This window comes from Mixophyes fleayi, chromosome 3, assembly GCF_038048845.1.
Source record: "Mixophyes fleayi isolate aMixFle1 chromosome 3, aMixFle1.hap1, whole genome shotgun sequence".
Taxonomy (NCBI): Eukaryota; Metazoa; Chordata; class Amphibia; order Anura; family Limnodynastidae; genus Mixophyes; species Mixophyes fleayi.
In genome coordinates this window covers 90713968-90731823 of record NC_134404.1, presented here as the reverse complement: position 1 = coordinate 90731823, position 17856 = coordinate 90713968, and the positions used below count along the sequence as shown (strand labels likewise).

At 37.6% G+C, this 17856-nt stretch overlaps 1 protein-coding gene across 5 annotated transcripts in view; it reads right to left on the bottom strand.

The window, feature by feature from the left end:
* Nucleotides 1-6570: 6570 nt before the first annotated feature.
* RHBDD1 (rhomboid domain containing 1) overlaps nt 6571-17856 on the bottom strand; it is an 80102-nt gene continuing 68816 nt past the window's right edge. For all 5 annotated transcript variants that reach the window (XM_075201951.1, XM_075201952.1, XM_075201955.1 and 2 more), the window contains exon 8: nt 6571-6772. In XM_075201951.1, the coding sequence (XP_075058052.1) occupies nt 6702-6772 (71 nt within the window). In that variant the 3' untranslated portion in view covers nt 6571-6701. The remainder of the gene's footprint in view (nt 6773-17856) is intronic.

Here is a 17856-nt window from a genome sequence, read left to right as displayed (position 1 = left end):
GAATCAGATGAGGAGAATGCAAACAAAAGTGAACGTCAGAATTTTGAATATTTTGTTCATGAACCACATGATTGTGTTGTATACATGCAGCAAACTACTGCATCACGATCAGATTTAAAAAATACCATTGTAAAATCCTGATTTGATGTTATATGTAGATGGTAGTTGTCATAGGAGAAATGATACAGGAGCATTACAGTCAGGATTTGCAATAGTGGATGATAATGTGACTATATATTCTGAAAGCTTATCGGTTCCACATTTTGCTCAGATGCTGAATTAAAATTATTAATTAAAGCTTGTCAATTGGCAGAGAATAAAACAGTAAATATTTACACTGATAGTAGATATGGGTTTGGTGTTGTTCACGATTATGCTAAAATTTGGCGACAAAGAAATGTCATTACAGCTGATGGTACAATAGTCGCTCATCATGAAATTGTAAATGAATTATTGAATGCTATTCAATTACCAAAATAGGTAGCAGTTATTAAATGCCAAGCGCATATGACAGGACATGATGAAGTAACAAAAGGAAATCATAAAGCTAACTTAACTGCTAAGAGAGCAGCAGAAAAGGACATTGCACAGATTGTTGAAAATACTAAAATTCTAAATGTTGTAATACCTGATTAAACTGAACTAATTGAGATGAAAAAAAAGTTGTGTTTCACAGGGAAAGGCCCGATGGGAAATGGCAGGATGTCAAATTGGTAAAGATGGACTGTGGCATGGAAAGGGAGGTAAGCCTGTAATTCTCAGAGCACTCTTACCAGCATTGGCACAAATGAGTCATGGATTAACCCATGCAGGTAAGGCTGCTATGAAGAATATAGTCCATATGTATTGGTGTGCACCTGGATTTTCAGCCATAGCTACCAGGTACTGTGCTTCATGTATTATCTGTCTACAGAGTAATGCAGGGAAGGCAGTAAAAACAATACCTAATCACCTGCCACCAACTGACGGCCCATTTCAAATAATTCAAATTGATTTTATCCAACTTCCTAAGTGTAGGATGTTAGAATATGTATTAATATGTGTTGATAAATTTTGTGGTTGGGTTGAAGGTTACGCAGTTGCAAAAGCCACCGTTAATGTTACAGCTAAGAAAAAATGTACAAGAATTTGTATGTAGATATGGCATACCACAGGTACTTTCTTCTGATCGAGGTCATCATTTTATTGGATCTATTTTTAAGCAAATGTGTGAATTGTTAGTTATAAAACAGCTTCATGTACCGTACCATCCACAAAGTAGTGGGAAAGTTGAAAGATACGAGATTATTAAAAATAAACTGTCTAAAGTATTCAAGGAAACAAGGATGCTATGGCCTGATGCATTGCCAATAGTTTTACATGCTATCAGATTAACCCCTCGAGGTCCTCTCAATTTATCATCGTATGAGATTCTGTTTGGAAGAATTCCCAATTTAACTCTGAATTGCAATACCAGTCAAAGCCAAGTTAATGATGTGACTTAACTACATTCTATCATTTACTAAACAGTTGAGACAGATTCCAGCTGCTGTGATAGGCACACAACCGATTCCGATTGACAGAGCCTGTCATAATTTGAATTTGAGAAATTGGATGATGATAAGAAGTTTTTTTAAGATCCGGATCGTTGACTGATCGGTGGTGAGGTCCATATCTCGTGCTATTAATGACGCCAACAGCATTAAAGGTCAAAGAAAAAGCACTTGGATACACGCTTCCCATTGAAAGAAAGCAGTCGATCCTGAACAAGTGAGAAGATAATTATCACCTTTATTCTACAAGTAAGGGATATTTCTGAGACCATAATAATGTCTCAGCCCTTACAAAGGCAAGATGCTCTCCACTTGACGAAGTCAGGGGATGAAAATCTTGTGAAGAGGAAAAGACAAGAAACGGAAAGAAACTGGTATTCAGAGTTAATTGGTTCACAGCCAAATTTGAAATTATGGACATTGCTATTTGTTTTAACATTAATCATGTTTGCAATTGGTATTTTTCTTGATCTATATGTTTACAGCCCTGTATATGGACAACAGAACTATAATGTAACGGTTTTGGAAAGGAGAGTTAAATGAGATGCATCACAGAACCATTGTGAGATTTATCTCCAACACAAGCATGTATTTGTAAATATTGTGAGCATCATATGGAAAACTTATGCGTATAATGGTGCTTAGATGATCCAGTTTTTTTAGTGATCGACATCCAATAATGTATTTCATTAGTTAATAGGAAAAAATTTAATACTAGTGAGTGTTGGGTTTATATATAAGTACCTCATAGACATTATAATGTTGGTCTTATACCATTTCCTATAAATGAAAGTAAAATTAGGTGAAAAGAAATGTGGTAATAAAATGAAAGAAGAGTATAGTACTACAATGCCATCACATATAAAATTGATAAAGTATTATAATGTGACACATGAAAATATAACATGTTATAATAAAACTACAAAACCTACGATTCAACAGAAAGGAGTGAATTTTAAAGTATCGAAAATATGTTTAGAAATAATAAAGGAACGTTTGAGGATTGTATAGTTTAATTCTTTAACAATAATTGAAAAATTGATTAATATAACATTGAGTGGGAATATAATTAGGTGGACGATACATTCTGTTAATCGGACCACTGGTGAATTGGGCTATGAGGCAGCTCATAGTTTAATATCTGATATACCATATACATTTCCTGAGAATTTGTATTTCATATGTGGAAGGCGAGCATATAAATGGCTACCTCCAAATTTTGAAGGTATATGTTATATTGGGAGAATTAATTCCTAGTACAATGATAATGGGAAATCGAGATCTGGTTGACATGGTCGCTCAGGACTTAAAACGCAGAACGAGGAGATCTGTAAAAACTGTAAGTACTAAATAGAAACATCTTTTTAAAACAGAACATTCAGTCAAAGTAGGGGTAGGTTTTGAAAATGTTTTCACTCATGGACATGTGGGATATTTAAATAATATTAAAGCAATTGAATAATTAGCTGATTTGTTGGATAACATTACAGAAATTTATGATGACACTTTTAGATATGTTTCCAAAGAGTTTCGAGCGTATAAAACTAAAATTAATCCAACATAAGATTAATATTAGATTATTTAACTGCACAAAGTAGTGTATATTGTCACATTTTAGAAACGGTTTATAACGTGTATTAGTGTATGTACATTTTGAATAATAAGACAAATCGAGAAGAAGAAATAGATAAATATATGTTACATATTTCAAAATTAAAAAATTAATTCAGAAAAAGTCATAATAACATTGATACAGAAGATGATAATTGGTGAGAGAATTTGATAGTGGATTCCTTCTACTTGATTTACAGGTATATTTTCAGGAATATTAGGGTAGTGGAAAGGACTATTTTGGACATTAGAAAAATATGCTATTATTTTTTTTAATAATATGTGCATTAATTTATCTTCTTTTAAAATGTAGTCTCTGATTCACTAAGGAATGTTTCTATTGCATTGAAGAATATCAAGGAGGATAGAATATTTGTACCACAACTTAAATAAACATTTCTCTTTGATAGTTAGTTTTATAAAAAATATTAATATCTCTTTTTATATTTTTTTTTGTAGTTGATATGTTTTTTTTAAGTTAAAGGTTATAGTGTGTGAATAGTTTTCACAAAGAGGGGAAATGTAATAGAAAAATTATGGTACAAATATATGTTGGATAAAACAATATTGATGTGTATAAAATCTGTTGGTCAAATGATTTCTTTCTGTATTCTGTGAAATGGTTAAATTGTTTTTCTATGTTATACTCTACAATAGGGCATCTATTCATAGGATGTTAAAATGGTCAGCAGCTGTCATGCTATATAGAGAGAAGAGTGTAAGAGGTCACATATGCCCTTTGACCTGCTTAGGCATAGAAATCTGTGTACTATGAAGAGATTATATATAACCAACTTTGTCCTTTTGAGGTATATTCTTTAGTATGTGATGTGGTTAGTGACGTATGTAAGAGGGGTGGTGTTACTTCTATATAACTTGTGTCTTACATGGAGGATATTGTCGTGTTTCATGATGAATACAGACCATTGCATATGCAATTTGCAAGAATAAAGATAACCTTTGTTTTTTCAAATACTTATATTATTTTTGAATCATTTTTGCGTTAACACCCATGCCATCAGAGCTCCCCATATGCCCTTTACATGCCCATCAGACCTCCCAACATCCCCCATACATGGCCCTCAAACCTCCATTCATGCCCTTTAAATGCCCATCAGATCTCCCTACATGACCCTTACATGCCCATCAGACCATTTGATAACAGTCACTTACAGATCCTGGTGGTGACGAGATCAGTGATGCATCGGTGGGTATACACCGATCAGACACAACATTAAAACCACTGACAAGTGAAGTGAATAACATTGATTATCTCCTTACAATGGCACCTGTCAAGTGGGGGAATATAGTAGGCAGCAAGTGAACAGCCAGTTTTTGAAGTTGATGTGTTGGAAGCAGGAAAAATGGGTAAGTATGAGGAACTGAGCGACTTTGACAAGGGGCAAATTGTGAAGGCTAGATGACTGGGTCTGGTCTTTTAATGTTTTATTACCCTACTGCCCACCAACTTGCAGCACTGTGCTGTTTTTTCCTGAGAAGGGGGGGGGGGGGCACATATTTTTTTTGCAGTCTCCAACCAAACAGGGAACAAGCTGAGGACGTGTCACATTATGACCGGAGGACCCTGCACTGCGGCTTTCCCTGCTATAGTATCATCAGTCCAGGCCGTCATAGCCTGGTTGCAGCTTCTGCTTCCCAGTCTATGAGCGTTGGAACATAAATCACTTGGGTGGGAGCACACTACTGTCAGTTATCATTATCAAGTTGCTGATAAAGTCTGTGGTGTCCCAACAGTATCATAACATTCTTACAACGTCCAACTCCGCATCAGGCCCTTTGAGTCTATTCTGAATATTTACTATTTACTGAATATTTACTTTATTTACTATAGTTTAATACTTTCATATTAAACTATATCAGATATGGATTTAATCACCTATTCTGTGAAATATGTTTTTTCTAATAATTATTTTTTCCATAATGTAAAGTCTGAGTTACACTTTTATCTTTCATGCACAAGATATTACTTTTTGCAGCCTATTTAATAAATATGACCATTTGCCTAAAATCAGCACATATATAGTAAAACACATTCCGTAGTAGCATTCTGTTATAAGAATCCCATAAACAAAAAAAAAAGCATCTTAACCCATTTAGTGCTTGATCTACTGGCCAACGTGTCTTTTAAAGCATTAAGTATAATATATGCAATGTCAAGTCCTCCTGCTGAGTAGGTCTGGGCACTATTGGCAATTCAACTATGTGATTTTTTTTCTTCTTTGGTAAGAAAAAGCACCTTGGTCAAGCACGTTGTTCAAAAGCAGGATTTTGGTGGCATCTATTGTAAGGCTACATAGGACCTTTCAAAGCCATACATTATTTTTTAAGCAGTCCAGCTGTGAACGAGAGGCTAATCCTCAGTGCATTGAGAGGAGGTACTGAAAGGCTCAATGGGACCTGTCAATACACTGCTGCACCATGTGAAACGGTTTCTTTTTCAAGTGCTGCCAAAAGATGCTGGGGTGGTAGAACGAATGATTTAAGGACACTTTTGACAGCCAGAGAAAAAAGGTGTCCTTAAATGACTGGCATTGAGTCTAAATACAGGGGAGCATGAACCAATTAACAAAGTGAGGGCAGTCCTTTCAGTATCCATTTTCTATAGTCTGTGGTCTGAAGCACGTAATTAAATGCATGCATAAGGACATACAGCGCGGGATCTGCAGGTCTGCTGCATTATCTCATCCTGAATTCATTCACTGATAGACAATGCTGCCATCTGTGCCGTGCAGCATACATAGTGGTAATGGAAAAATTCTCATTTCAGCTTGAAGCTTGGAAAATATAATGAAATAATATATAAAAGAAAAAAAAAGAAAAAAGTAAAAAAGAAACAACATTTTTCTTTATACTTCATTTTTTAACTAAAATTTTTTTATATAATACAGGTTTTTTTTTCTTACTTGTACTTACTTTACTAGTTAAATTGCACAGACTAAACCGGCATAAAATTAAATCAAAATGTATCTCCCACAAATGATAAATCCAAAAAACTGAGGTTTGCTGACGCTAAGAACCATTTACTAACTGCAAAATATCTGGTCATACAATACTTTTGTAATTGTCCAAATGCACCTAATTGTCCACTTTGAATATAACACGGAACACGCTATCATTCCAGTGTTTGAAACTAACCCCGAAAAAGCGTTCAGCGTGACCTTTTGCATGTTTGCAAGTATGGCTGGAAATGCGCTTAGTGGAGAATAAAAAGGTCACTTAAAACTCCATCCTACTCACATTTGGGAACCACTTTTTAATTTATTATTTTCAGTTTTTGTACTCAAATACTGCTGGACTTTGTTTCTAGTTTTCTAGTGTATCGTTGCCTTCAACAGACTGTACCAAGCCTAGGAGGAGCCCTAATTAATATACAGTACCACACATGAAACGCTATTAGAAACATTGGAAAAGAGAAGCAATTTGTGTTTAATAAGATTTAATATAAATGTAAATTACAAAAACAGGATTAAAAAATACATTGCAAAAGTTTGCTTCCTTCAGTAAGAATAGGGAAAAAGTAGAGAGCAGCCTTAAGTATCATCTATCAAACCGGTTTAATCTCCGTCTTCTGATTTCCTCCGGGGATAGTGGCTGTGATGCATTTCGTCCTAAAAAAATAAAAGATATATTGTACAGATAACAATCAGTGAGTTATATTTTATAGTGGTATTCTACAACACTTAATATCTGAAACATGGAATACATTAGGTTTGATAACTTTAGCCATGAATGTTACTATGTGGGATTAGCTGATATTATAAAGCAGAGGTATTTTGAAAAGCTGGAAACTGGGAATATATCCTGACTATTGTGATTTACCCTTCAACAGACAATACTACCAAAACAGACACATGACACAGTTGCAAGAAAACTGTTTACAGTATGGGCAGTGACTGATGATGGGTGGTGTTTATTCAGGGCTGTGTGATAGGAGCAATAGCCCAGGGCGCAACGCTGAAGGGGGTGCCGTTTATGAATATTCAAAGTTCAATTAGTCAAAAGTGAGGGCTAGGAGGGCGGCATTTTTATTTCTCGCCCCAGGCGCTATCATTTTAAGTTATGGCTGTGTGTGTGTGTGTGTAGGTGGGTGTAGTGGTACAGTTATTAGTTATTAGTTTTTGGGAGTGAATATAAAGAGTGAAAGATGTATGGTAATCTATTATCATCTAATATAAATAGTGGGTACTTTGAATTAGTGCATAGTGCAAATGATACAGTCAAATGTGTTGGGTCTAGTTATGTGTGTAGAGGTGTTAGTGTAGGGGGGTACCTTATGTAATAAGTGGAATTTAACAGACTCTCTAAGGCTATTATTGTAGGTAGCAAGAGTACAGTGTAATGTGTAGGGGTTGGTGACACAGACAATGATATTACTGTATTACTGTACAATGTCTGAGGCTTAGTGTATTGAAGGGTATTACTGATGCTAGTGCTGGATATACTGTGATGTGTATTGGGAACATTAAGTGTTGGATGTACTGTAACACTAACAACTTGCTGCATATGGAGGTAAAAAGACCCTGAAATAGTGATTAATAATAAAAAAAAAAAAACACTGCAGGCTTAACTTAGATGTATCTGCACCCAATCAGTCTGGTTAGCACGTTAGAAGTCCTCGGGGTCACTGCTGGGTATATAAAGCTTTACACGGTCACCCTGTGGCAGCCACTGACTCAGATTGGGCATTAGAATTAGTGACAGTCAGCTCTATAACCCATAGCGAGCGCCTGCAGCGGGCTGAATGAATTTAAAGCTCATGTTTCAAGTTCTGCTCAGAGAAATCTTGAGGCTTCTGCCCTGGGGGCAATTCGAGGCAGGAGTTATCCCTCCCCCTAAACATGCCACTTGGGGGTACAGACATCAGTACACTAATGCTCCTGAGTCAGCAGTTTTCAGGCCGTTCATCTAGGAGCTCCAGTTAAGTACTTGGATTTGGCTTAATACAGGTCAGCCAAAGGAAGCAATTTAATAATGAGCCACTTAAACTAAAGTAGCATAGCAGCTTTAAGTAAACTGTAATTAGTTTGCTTTACAACGCATATTCCAGCAGGTGGCACCAGAGTCGTTTACAGTTACACAGGCACCAAAACTAGGACAAATGCCAGTCAGCAAAGCTTTCCACATAGTAAGCAGAATTAGGCTTATTTTGAAACAGATGGGCACTACAGAAGCTGCTGTACTGAATGTTATGGAGTTGTTTATTGTCTGTCTGGTTTAAAAATCAGGGATTACTCTACAACATCTAGCAGTTTCTGTGTCACATCAGGCTTCAACCAAAGCGACCGAAAGCTCTCGGGATCCCCATGTATGATTCTTTTTTACTCTAATAGACCAGTCCAGAATTCTAAATATAGTGTTACCACATTCCACTGTTTCATTGTTTTAGGCAACATTTCAAATTCATATGCAATACCAATTTTTATTATAATTTATTTTTATAGCTCAGTCAAATTCCTCAGCGCGGCACAGAGTATATGAAATCACTCACATCAGTCCCTGCCCCATTGGAGCTTACAGCATAAATTCCTTACACACTAGGGTCAATTTTGCCAGAAGCTAAATAACCTACCAGAATGTTTCTATATGTATATAAAAAAAAATAAAATACCCCCGCCCCCCTTAGCAAATGCCCACTGTGGGTGACAAATAATAATGACATTGGTAGCCAAGAGATTTACCATTATGCATATACACATACCAGACCCACATTCCGGATTGGAAAGTTAGGATAACCCTGATCCATACAAACATCTAGATCAACAAAGCCCATACACATTTGGCTGCAGAACAATCTTGACTGTCCCAAGAAACTTGGGACTGTCGGCAACATATATTTAGATATTGATGGTTGTATTTTGAAAATAACTCTTGAAACTGCCTAATAATGATATTTATACCTCACAGCAATATTACATCATGTTAGAAGACCTGTCCACAAAGGATATCTATGTGTGTATCTGCCTGTTAAGCTGTGTGCCCAATGGTCAAAAAAATGTGGCATTATTCTGATGTTGTATCACATGACAGATTACAAGTAATTATTTTGTTTTAATCATATACAGGGTGGGGCATAAAGATCTCCCACATTTTGAAAGGGTATAAAAAAAATTAATGAAACTATTTAGGAAAACATTGTATTTATTTCTGAAAATAAAATAAAAAACAGTTTTGTTTTAATGGGTTTTAAAAATCACATCAGACAAATGGCGGCCGTCGTTGGCAATACATTGCTGAAGACGTTCCCGGAATTTCTCCATCACTCTCCAGCAGTGGCGGATCCAGGGGGGGGGGGGGGGGGGGGGGGGGCGATCGGGGCGGGGGCTTGCTGCCGGCGGCTGCACACTATGTGCAGATCCGTTCAGCAGAGAGAGTTAGGGAGAGAGTCCTGCCCAACTGCTCTGATTGACACAATCAGAGCAGCCGGGCAGGACTCTCTCCCTAACTCTCTCTGCTGAACGGATCTGCACATAGTGTGCAGCCGTCAGCAGCCTTAGGTGTCAAAAAGGGGGCAGGGCTAAATCCCCCCCCTCCCTAAATCGCCCCCGGTACATTTAACTTCTGGATCCGCCTCTGCTCTCCAGGTCATATCAAGTGGAATGCCTTCGATTTCCTGTCTGATCCTGTCCTTTAAATCCTCAAGAGATCGAGGACGGTGTTTGAAAACCTTTTCCTTCAGGTATCCCCAAAGGAAAAAGTCCCATCTTACCTGTTTCTCTTGGTTCTCACTCCCTGCATTCACCTGCTGGTCTGAATGGAGCATGCACACACCTGGTCTTTTCAAAACTTCCTGCATGCGTCTTGGTTGGCTAATTGCCTGTCAGCTCTGTCTATTTAAAGCACCTGCTTCTCTTCCAAGTAGCCAGATCTTCAGGTCTCCTTACCTGTTAGGACGCTGTTCTCTCTGGCTCCGTCTGCACATCGGTATCCTGTGTTACCTGTTCCACGATTAAGACCTGTGGTATTGCTGCAGGAACCTCGTGCCTCAACATTGGTCCCATCCTCAAACTATTCGCTTTCCAGGGATCTCAGTGCATTAGTTCTCTGCAGTTCACCACTTCTCTGTTGGTATCCTGCGTTACCTGTTCCACGATCAAGACCTGCGGTATTACTGCAGGAACCTCGTGCTTTATAATCAGTCCTGTTCTCAGCTATTCACTTTTTAAAGACCTCAACACTTCGGTTCACTGCTGTTAACCTGAACCTCTGCATTTATCTTCCAGCAGGCCTGCTCGACTCCCCAGTTCCATCTCTCCCTGGTGAATACCTCTCTACCGTTAGACTCCGCACCTCTCTGGGCGGTAAGTCTATCTAGAGCGGGGCTTCGAGGTCTATTTCAAACTCAGGCTCCGTGACACATGGGTTTAAATCTGGTGACTGTGCCGGTCCTGGAACCTCAAATTGAACTATGATACGTTCCTATATATATAATACAACTTAGCACAATTGGCCCTTGTGATATCTAATACCTGCCACTGTTGGATGCTTTTTTATTTTGAAATACACCACATATACAACTTACACTTTTATCCATATTTCGCTGCTTCGTTTGATGTTTTAATAAGATTTCAATAAAATTTAGTTTTAATTTGTATTATTTTCTTTAGGGACTGGAGTGCCTCTATTTACTCTTTCTCTTTTCCTCCTTTTGACTGTGCCGGCCCCTCTGCTTCTCCCCTTAAAGAGATCAAACGTCCAGGGAACATTTCCCTCAACACTCCGAGCGAACATCGTGCTGTGTGAGTTGTGGCCCTGTCCTGTTGAGACCACACATGTTCCGTATCCACATTGTCCAGTTGGGGCGCAGAAAAGTCTCCAACATTTCAACATACCGGTCAGAGGTCACAGTTACTGTTGCACCATCTTCCTCAAAATATATGGGCCGATCACACGAAAATCGGCAACTGCACACCAAACAGTTGCATGTTTGCGGCACCACTGATATGGAAGTGAGCTCATCGCTACTCAGAAGAACGGCTGCAGCAGGAACCTGTTCAAGAATTTTCTCACATAGGGCTCTGCACTTTAAATAATCTCCCTCACTTAATTCTTGAACCAACATCATTTTGTAAGGATGTCATTTTAAATCAGCATGTAAAATTCTCCTCAAACTCCGACTTGATATCCCCAGTGCTATGGCATGCTTATGAGCAGAACGCCTTGGTGATTGCTGAATGGATGCTCTCACTGCTTCCACATTTTCATATATTTATAAACCTCGCTGCTCTATTTTTCTAATTATCCAGCTTAATTTTGAAATTAATTAACAGTCGCGTAAGCTTCTGCTTAATTACTAACTGATTTCCAGAGGTCCCTTCTTGTATCTAAAAGTGTGGCACTATTTTGCAGTGCTGGTTTGGTAAATAATCCCCTCCTCCCCTTCTGTTTAATACAATGTTCAAGGAGGTTTGGAAGGGGGAGTATCTTGAGGGAGGCCTTATGCTTCTAAACCGCCACTGGTGACACCCCATAGCTCCATGGGGGCATGCACGGTTTTTGGACTAACAGGGATGGAGGGCATCTTAGTATGTGCATCTCCAGGCACTATGGCACCTTGCTACATCACTGCACTCAGAAGACATAATACAATTGTTCTGTATTACAAATACATTCGTTCAATAATGTATAACTTATACAGCAGACAAAATAGGATCCCACACTGATAAGTGCACACAGAATACAGTATAAGAGAAGTGCTACTATGGAGTACCTCAGTTTGAAAGGCAGGAACTGTCCCTGGAAGTCAGAGTCAATGGACAAATACATTAAGCACGAACACTGTTGAACACTATAACCCCCGACTTTTCTGCCAGTTAATCATAATTTCGTAATGCAGAGATAATAAATGATTTTTCGGTGCAATTTATCTTTGAAACTCCACTGAAAATTACCTTTTCAACGCAATATCAGAGACTCTTTGATTTACAGTCATAGGCAATAGCTGCTAACGCCTTCCTATACAGTGTTAGCATTCCAGGACAAGCTTCATAAATAAGCCTGTATCGCCATCCCCATAGAGAACTATAAGAGGGGAAACAGAACCTGTATTACCATTTAAAAGAAGTTGGCTTATTTCTATAGCCAGGTTGCTTTAAGTCTGGAAGAAATGTCTGTATCACATGTAATTATATAGAGTAATACTACAAGTGTTACATCACATCTATTTATTAAAGGGCGATTTTTTTTTATCAGGGTTTAGGGCTTCTCCCAATTTACCAAAGCCATCAGCCGGTAAGGGGTATTAGCCATCGCTGCGGCCCACGGTACAAGTGCCACTCCAATCCTCTGAATGCTAACGCCATCTCAGCAGGGGGTGCCCACAGGAAAAAAAGCTTTATTATTAAAATAAAGCATATTTCTGGGGATTTATTTTTATTATTTTTATTATCTATTTTTAAACTTTAATATATATATATTTATTTGCAGACGTTGGAACAGGAAGCCCAAGTCCAATTTCTCTTACTGTTACCAGCCAGTATGACTAACCTGGTGACATTTTTTTTAATAAAATGCCTACTAAAAGATTTTCAATAGCTGCAAAAATCTACTTATCGTGGAGGCTTAATATATAGACCACTCTGAGTTATATTAATTATTAGTGTACTTAGGCTGTATATTTAATACAATGTAACTGCGGTCTGCAATACGTAGGCTGCACAACCAGGAAGTTAGAATGCAGCTTTCTATAACACAGGCAAAATATTCTTAAGAATGTCCAGAGTATACCAAGACACTTCTGTGAATAGTCCAATTAACAGGGATTGAAAACATTTGTGTTGGGCTTACTGGAACTTTAGATCAAGATCCCTTGCTCCAGAGGGATAAACAATTGTTAAGCATCAAGTTTTTGGGATATTTTTGTTTATACAAAATATTCAAAAATTATATTAATTTAACAATTCATGGCTCAGTAACCACTTATGTATTAATATATCACTTTTTATTGTAATATTCACTATAGGGTAAGAAAGGGTTAATTGTGTAATTAATTACATTCTTTGTTTAATAGGTTGCCTTGGGTTTAAATATCCACTTGTCAACCATGGTTTACTACAGTTTTATCACTTCTGAAGAAACTGCTTTAGGGGCAGAGAAATGCGTCAGTTAACATTGAATGTAAAAGATCAAATCTGTGATCTTATTCATTTAAACACATCGCGGTAAATGTATGAAGCTCCGATTTCTGCAAGTCGACGGAAATTGGTGACTTTGCGGGGGAAATTTAAAGCGGTGATGGCTTATACAGGCAAGTTTGCCTCTACAAGCCATCGCTGCTTTAAATTTCTCCCGCAAAGTCGATGATTTCCGGCAACTTGCAGAAATCAGAGCTACATACATTTACCCCATGGAGTTTTTTGTTTCACCATTTTACCAACTAAGTACTGCTATTAGCTGGAACTATAGCTGCCTAATCAAATCATCCATGATTGGCTGTCGCTATAACCCCCCATATGCGATAACAGATCAGAGAGGTGATCCGTTAGACAGACGTCCCGGGCATTTTGCTCCACTGTTAATTGTTGATCTGAGCTTGGATATCAAACAGTGTCTCAATTGACATACTGCTTTATTTGGATCAGAATAAGATTTAAACAGACGTAATTACGGGATTCAGAACATTGAGACAAAGTTTCCTAATTTTCTGGTACATCTCTCCCAGCTGGAACACAGTGAAGTCAGAGCCACGGAAATCAGACTGTGAAATCAGAGCTACGGTCTCCAAAAAATTAACTACAGAGTTGCTGCTTGGTATTAAATAGCTACAAGCATTTTCCATTTATTATCATGCTGATTATTGAAATGTAACATTTATCATCCCTATGATAACTGTTATAATGCAGCTGTTAAATATGAATGTATTTGATTTGAAAGGTTATAGTGTTTAAACGAGACCAACATACTGTTATGAATGTGTAGTTAAACTAACATCTACTTAATCTCAATTTCATGTAGCGAGATGGATTATTGAGATACGTTTTTATTTACAATTTTTATAGATCCTGAAATACTATGCCAGATAAAGGTTTTTAGACAGTACTGAATTAATTAGAAGGTATTGGTGTATATATCGGTATATGCTAAATGTGTTACATATTACATATGTAATCCTACTTGCGAGATTTACACATATACAAAAAAAAAATCTTTAATATAAAATAATTGAACAATACATAAATCAATATGTTCTTAATGGATTCTGTACATACAATGCATTTTTATAGTCTATCTTAGTTGCATACACATGTTCTGTGTTAGCTAGAAGCAGGCATACTTGTATTTTTCCAAACAGACTATGCTATGCCAGTCATCACTTACACCTGCCCTGTAACTGGCGCAAATGATACGGCTGAAACGAACGAACTTACGTGAAACCCAATACTTGAATTGGCCGCATCTGCATTGGAACCCCCTTGACATGCGCTTACTGTGCCTATGTCCGTCCACCGCTTCCCAACCCACTTTCGTTCAAATTATAGGCAGTCGTGTAATTTGCTTTCAGACATGAATTGCAAACAACTGCATTAATCGCGTAATGTCCATTATGCAGCAAGCCCAGAGCTATTTCACGCAAAATATGGCACTCAAACGGACTTACATCCAAACAGCACAGTGGGCAGCACGGTGGCCTAGAGGTTAGCACTTCTGCTTGACAGCACTGGGGTCATGAGTTCAATTCCCGACCATGGCCTTATCTGTGTAGAGTTTGTATGTTCTCCCTGTGTTTGCGTGGGTTTCCTCCGGGTGCACCGGTTTCCTCCCACACTCCAAAAACATACTGGTAGGTTAATTGGCTGCTATCAAAATTGACCTCAGTCTCTCCCTCTCTGTCTGTCTCCCTCCCTGTCTGTGTGAGTCTGTATTAGTGAATTTAGACTGTAAGCTCCAATGGGGCAGGGACTGATGTGAATAAGTTCTCTGTACAGTGCTGCGGAATTAGTGGTGCTATATAAATAAATGATAATGAAACATGAATCAGGCTCTCGGTATGCAAACTTAAAAAAGTTCTATTGGTTTTATATGGAGTAAATATATTATTAATAATAATAATAATAATTATTATTATAATAATTATAATAATTTTCCTGACATATTGGAGAATGACGATTCTCTACTGGTGAGTCCAGATGAACTCAAGCACTATTAATCTATTTTCTTTTACTGTTGTAATTTATGGAGGGATATAAAGAGATTCCCTTATCACAACTGCAGAGTCTCATGCTTTAATACACCCTTTTTAATAGACAGTAACGTCATAAGGTCTTTTTTAGTCTTTATTAATGAGACACGGCCTAGTTACATGAGCTGGTTATTAAAAAAATAAGGGTCAAACGAGCAGTTAAACTACAGTACTTTGGGAAAGTTAATTTATAGAGTGGGGCTGATGAAAGGATGTAAGAACGCAGTGTTTAGCCCTAGAGCTTAGTTGCCAACTGTCCCTATTTCAAGAAACAGTCCCAGGTTTTACTAATTTGTCCCTGGAAACATGCCTAGTATTAATACTAAGTAATACTTGTGAAGGGGTCACAGTCCCTTCTCACATGGACAAAAATTGTCAGCTAGTAAATGCACTTTGTAAGCGTGTATCAAAGTATTCGCACTGAAGTACACAAGTCATGTATTGTTACACTGTATCTGTGTGTGGTAAATGAGCGCCTAGTGAATGTATGAGACAACGCATCACGTAACATGTCACATTAATGACCAAATAAAAATTCTACTAAATGTTTAAAATTAGTACCATCTATAGACAGTGATGTCAACATTTCTTGGAATAGTTGACTCAATGCCTTTTTTCCCTGCTAAAAATAGTGCATTTTGTATTATAACAATCACAGCTTTGAAGCCTAGACACATTGAGAAATGACCTGCATCTATCTTTGTAATGCTGCAGTTTTAATGTGCTATGTAATTTACCGAGATTATACTTTTCACTTACTGCTCAAGACAGTTGAACAGTTATATCAATGTGTGAGTTTAACCATTGTACAGTGAGCAAATGCCAAATGATTTGGATTGCAGTCTAAGGACTAGATTTACTAAACTGCGGGTTTGAAAACGTGGAGATGTTGCCTATATCAACCAATTAGATTCTAGCTGTCATTATGTAGAGTGCACTAAATAAATGACAGCTAGAATCTGATTGGTTCCTATAGGCAACACCTCCACGTTTTCAAACCCGCAGTATAGTAAATCTAGCCCTAAAACTCGATCAAATGCATGGTGTGGGCTATTATAAGTGCATTTTATTTCCCACCCTTCACGTGTTGTCCCGACTCCTCAACTTAAAAAAATTGGAAAGTATTTTATACTAATTAGAAGATTATGCTAATGTATTATATTTGTGCACATATTATACGTACAATGTGCATGTATCAACAAGTTATATGTGTGCAATTCGTTTAAATGGAGGGCTTTCCCCAACAGTGGCTACAGCAGAATATTGTGGTAAAATTGTGTTAAAATCATGAGAAATATACTTCACATTCTACAAAAATATCCCACAACTTATGCTGCCCCTAAATCAGCATCGTGACTGTACGTAAATATCACAAACAGTTTTACTTTTATTTATGTAAAACGTGACATTGGTGAATTTCAAACGGCCAATGTCATCACAGTAGTTCTGCCCCTGACTGAACACTTTGTGCCTCATGTTCGGATGTCCCTCCGTTTGTGTAACGCATCTTGTGTGAAATAGCTCTGTGGATGCTCAGAACCAGAAGTTATGCTAATTAACTCAATTGCACACAAATCATGTCTGCACGGAAATTATACTTACAACTGTCTATGACCTGAGAGGTGGAACAGGGGAGGGAAGAGTTGGACTAACATAGACCATATGTATTAAGGGTGTTCTGCCGCAGATGCGCCAGATTCCAGGCCTGTCTTTGTTACTTTGTTTTGCACTCACTATAGGTCAGGTGTAAATGCTGACCGACGATGATAACACAGCACAGTCTTTGATTTAAAAATGACATGTATACGTTTCAGTAGCGATCACAGAACAACTGTATGCAACTAAGATATTGTATTAAAAAGCATTGTATGTACAGAATGCAGTGAAATTAGCTTTATCTATATAAAATTAATGTTAAAAATCCAAAAATTTAATTATTATAATAACAAATATTTATATCAATTATTTCCCATTTTTGCTGAAGTGTGTCATATTTAATGGAAATCCACGTGGATATGTGGGCCAAAATGACAGAATTTCCAAAACAGTCTACACTTGCTAATGAGCGGATCAAGCACTTTGCACTCAAGTAGAAAAACAGTACTTGGTTTTGCTGGACAGGATTATGTAAATGAGTTGGCAAAGGTAGAGAAGAAGAATGTAAGAAGGGAGTTCCCAAATTTACAGGTGTGTACACAAACATTTTCTTCATAAATAAAGACAATATTTTTTGGTCTGCTCAGAGGTGGTATAAACCAGGCCTCCTCCTGCACTTAGATTGGGGGCCATATTACACTTGCCAGATGAACTTTGTAAGAAAACTATATTTCTAGGTGCACTTCGAACAAACATACAAAAGTAACACATACTGTAATCAAGACCCGTGTCACTTGAGTTCACTTTTTTCACAATGTGCATCTCCATTCAGACCAACAGTCACAGAAATGTAGGCAAGATTTTCCGGGGCCATTCCAGAAAACAAGAAATGCCAAGCACCTATGAATGCCCTGTGAAAGA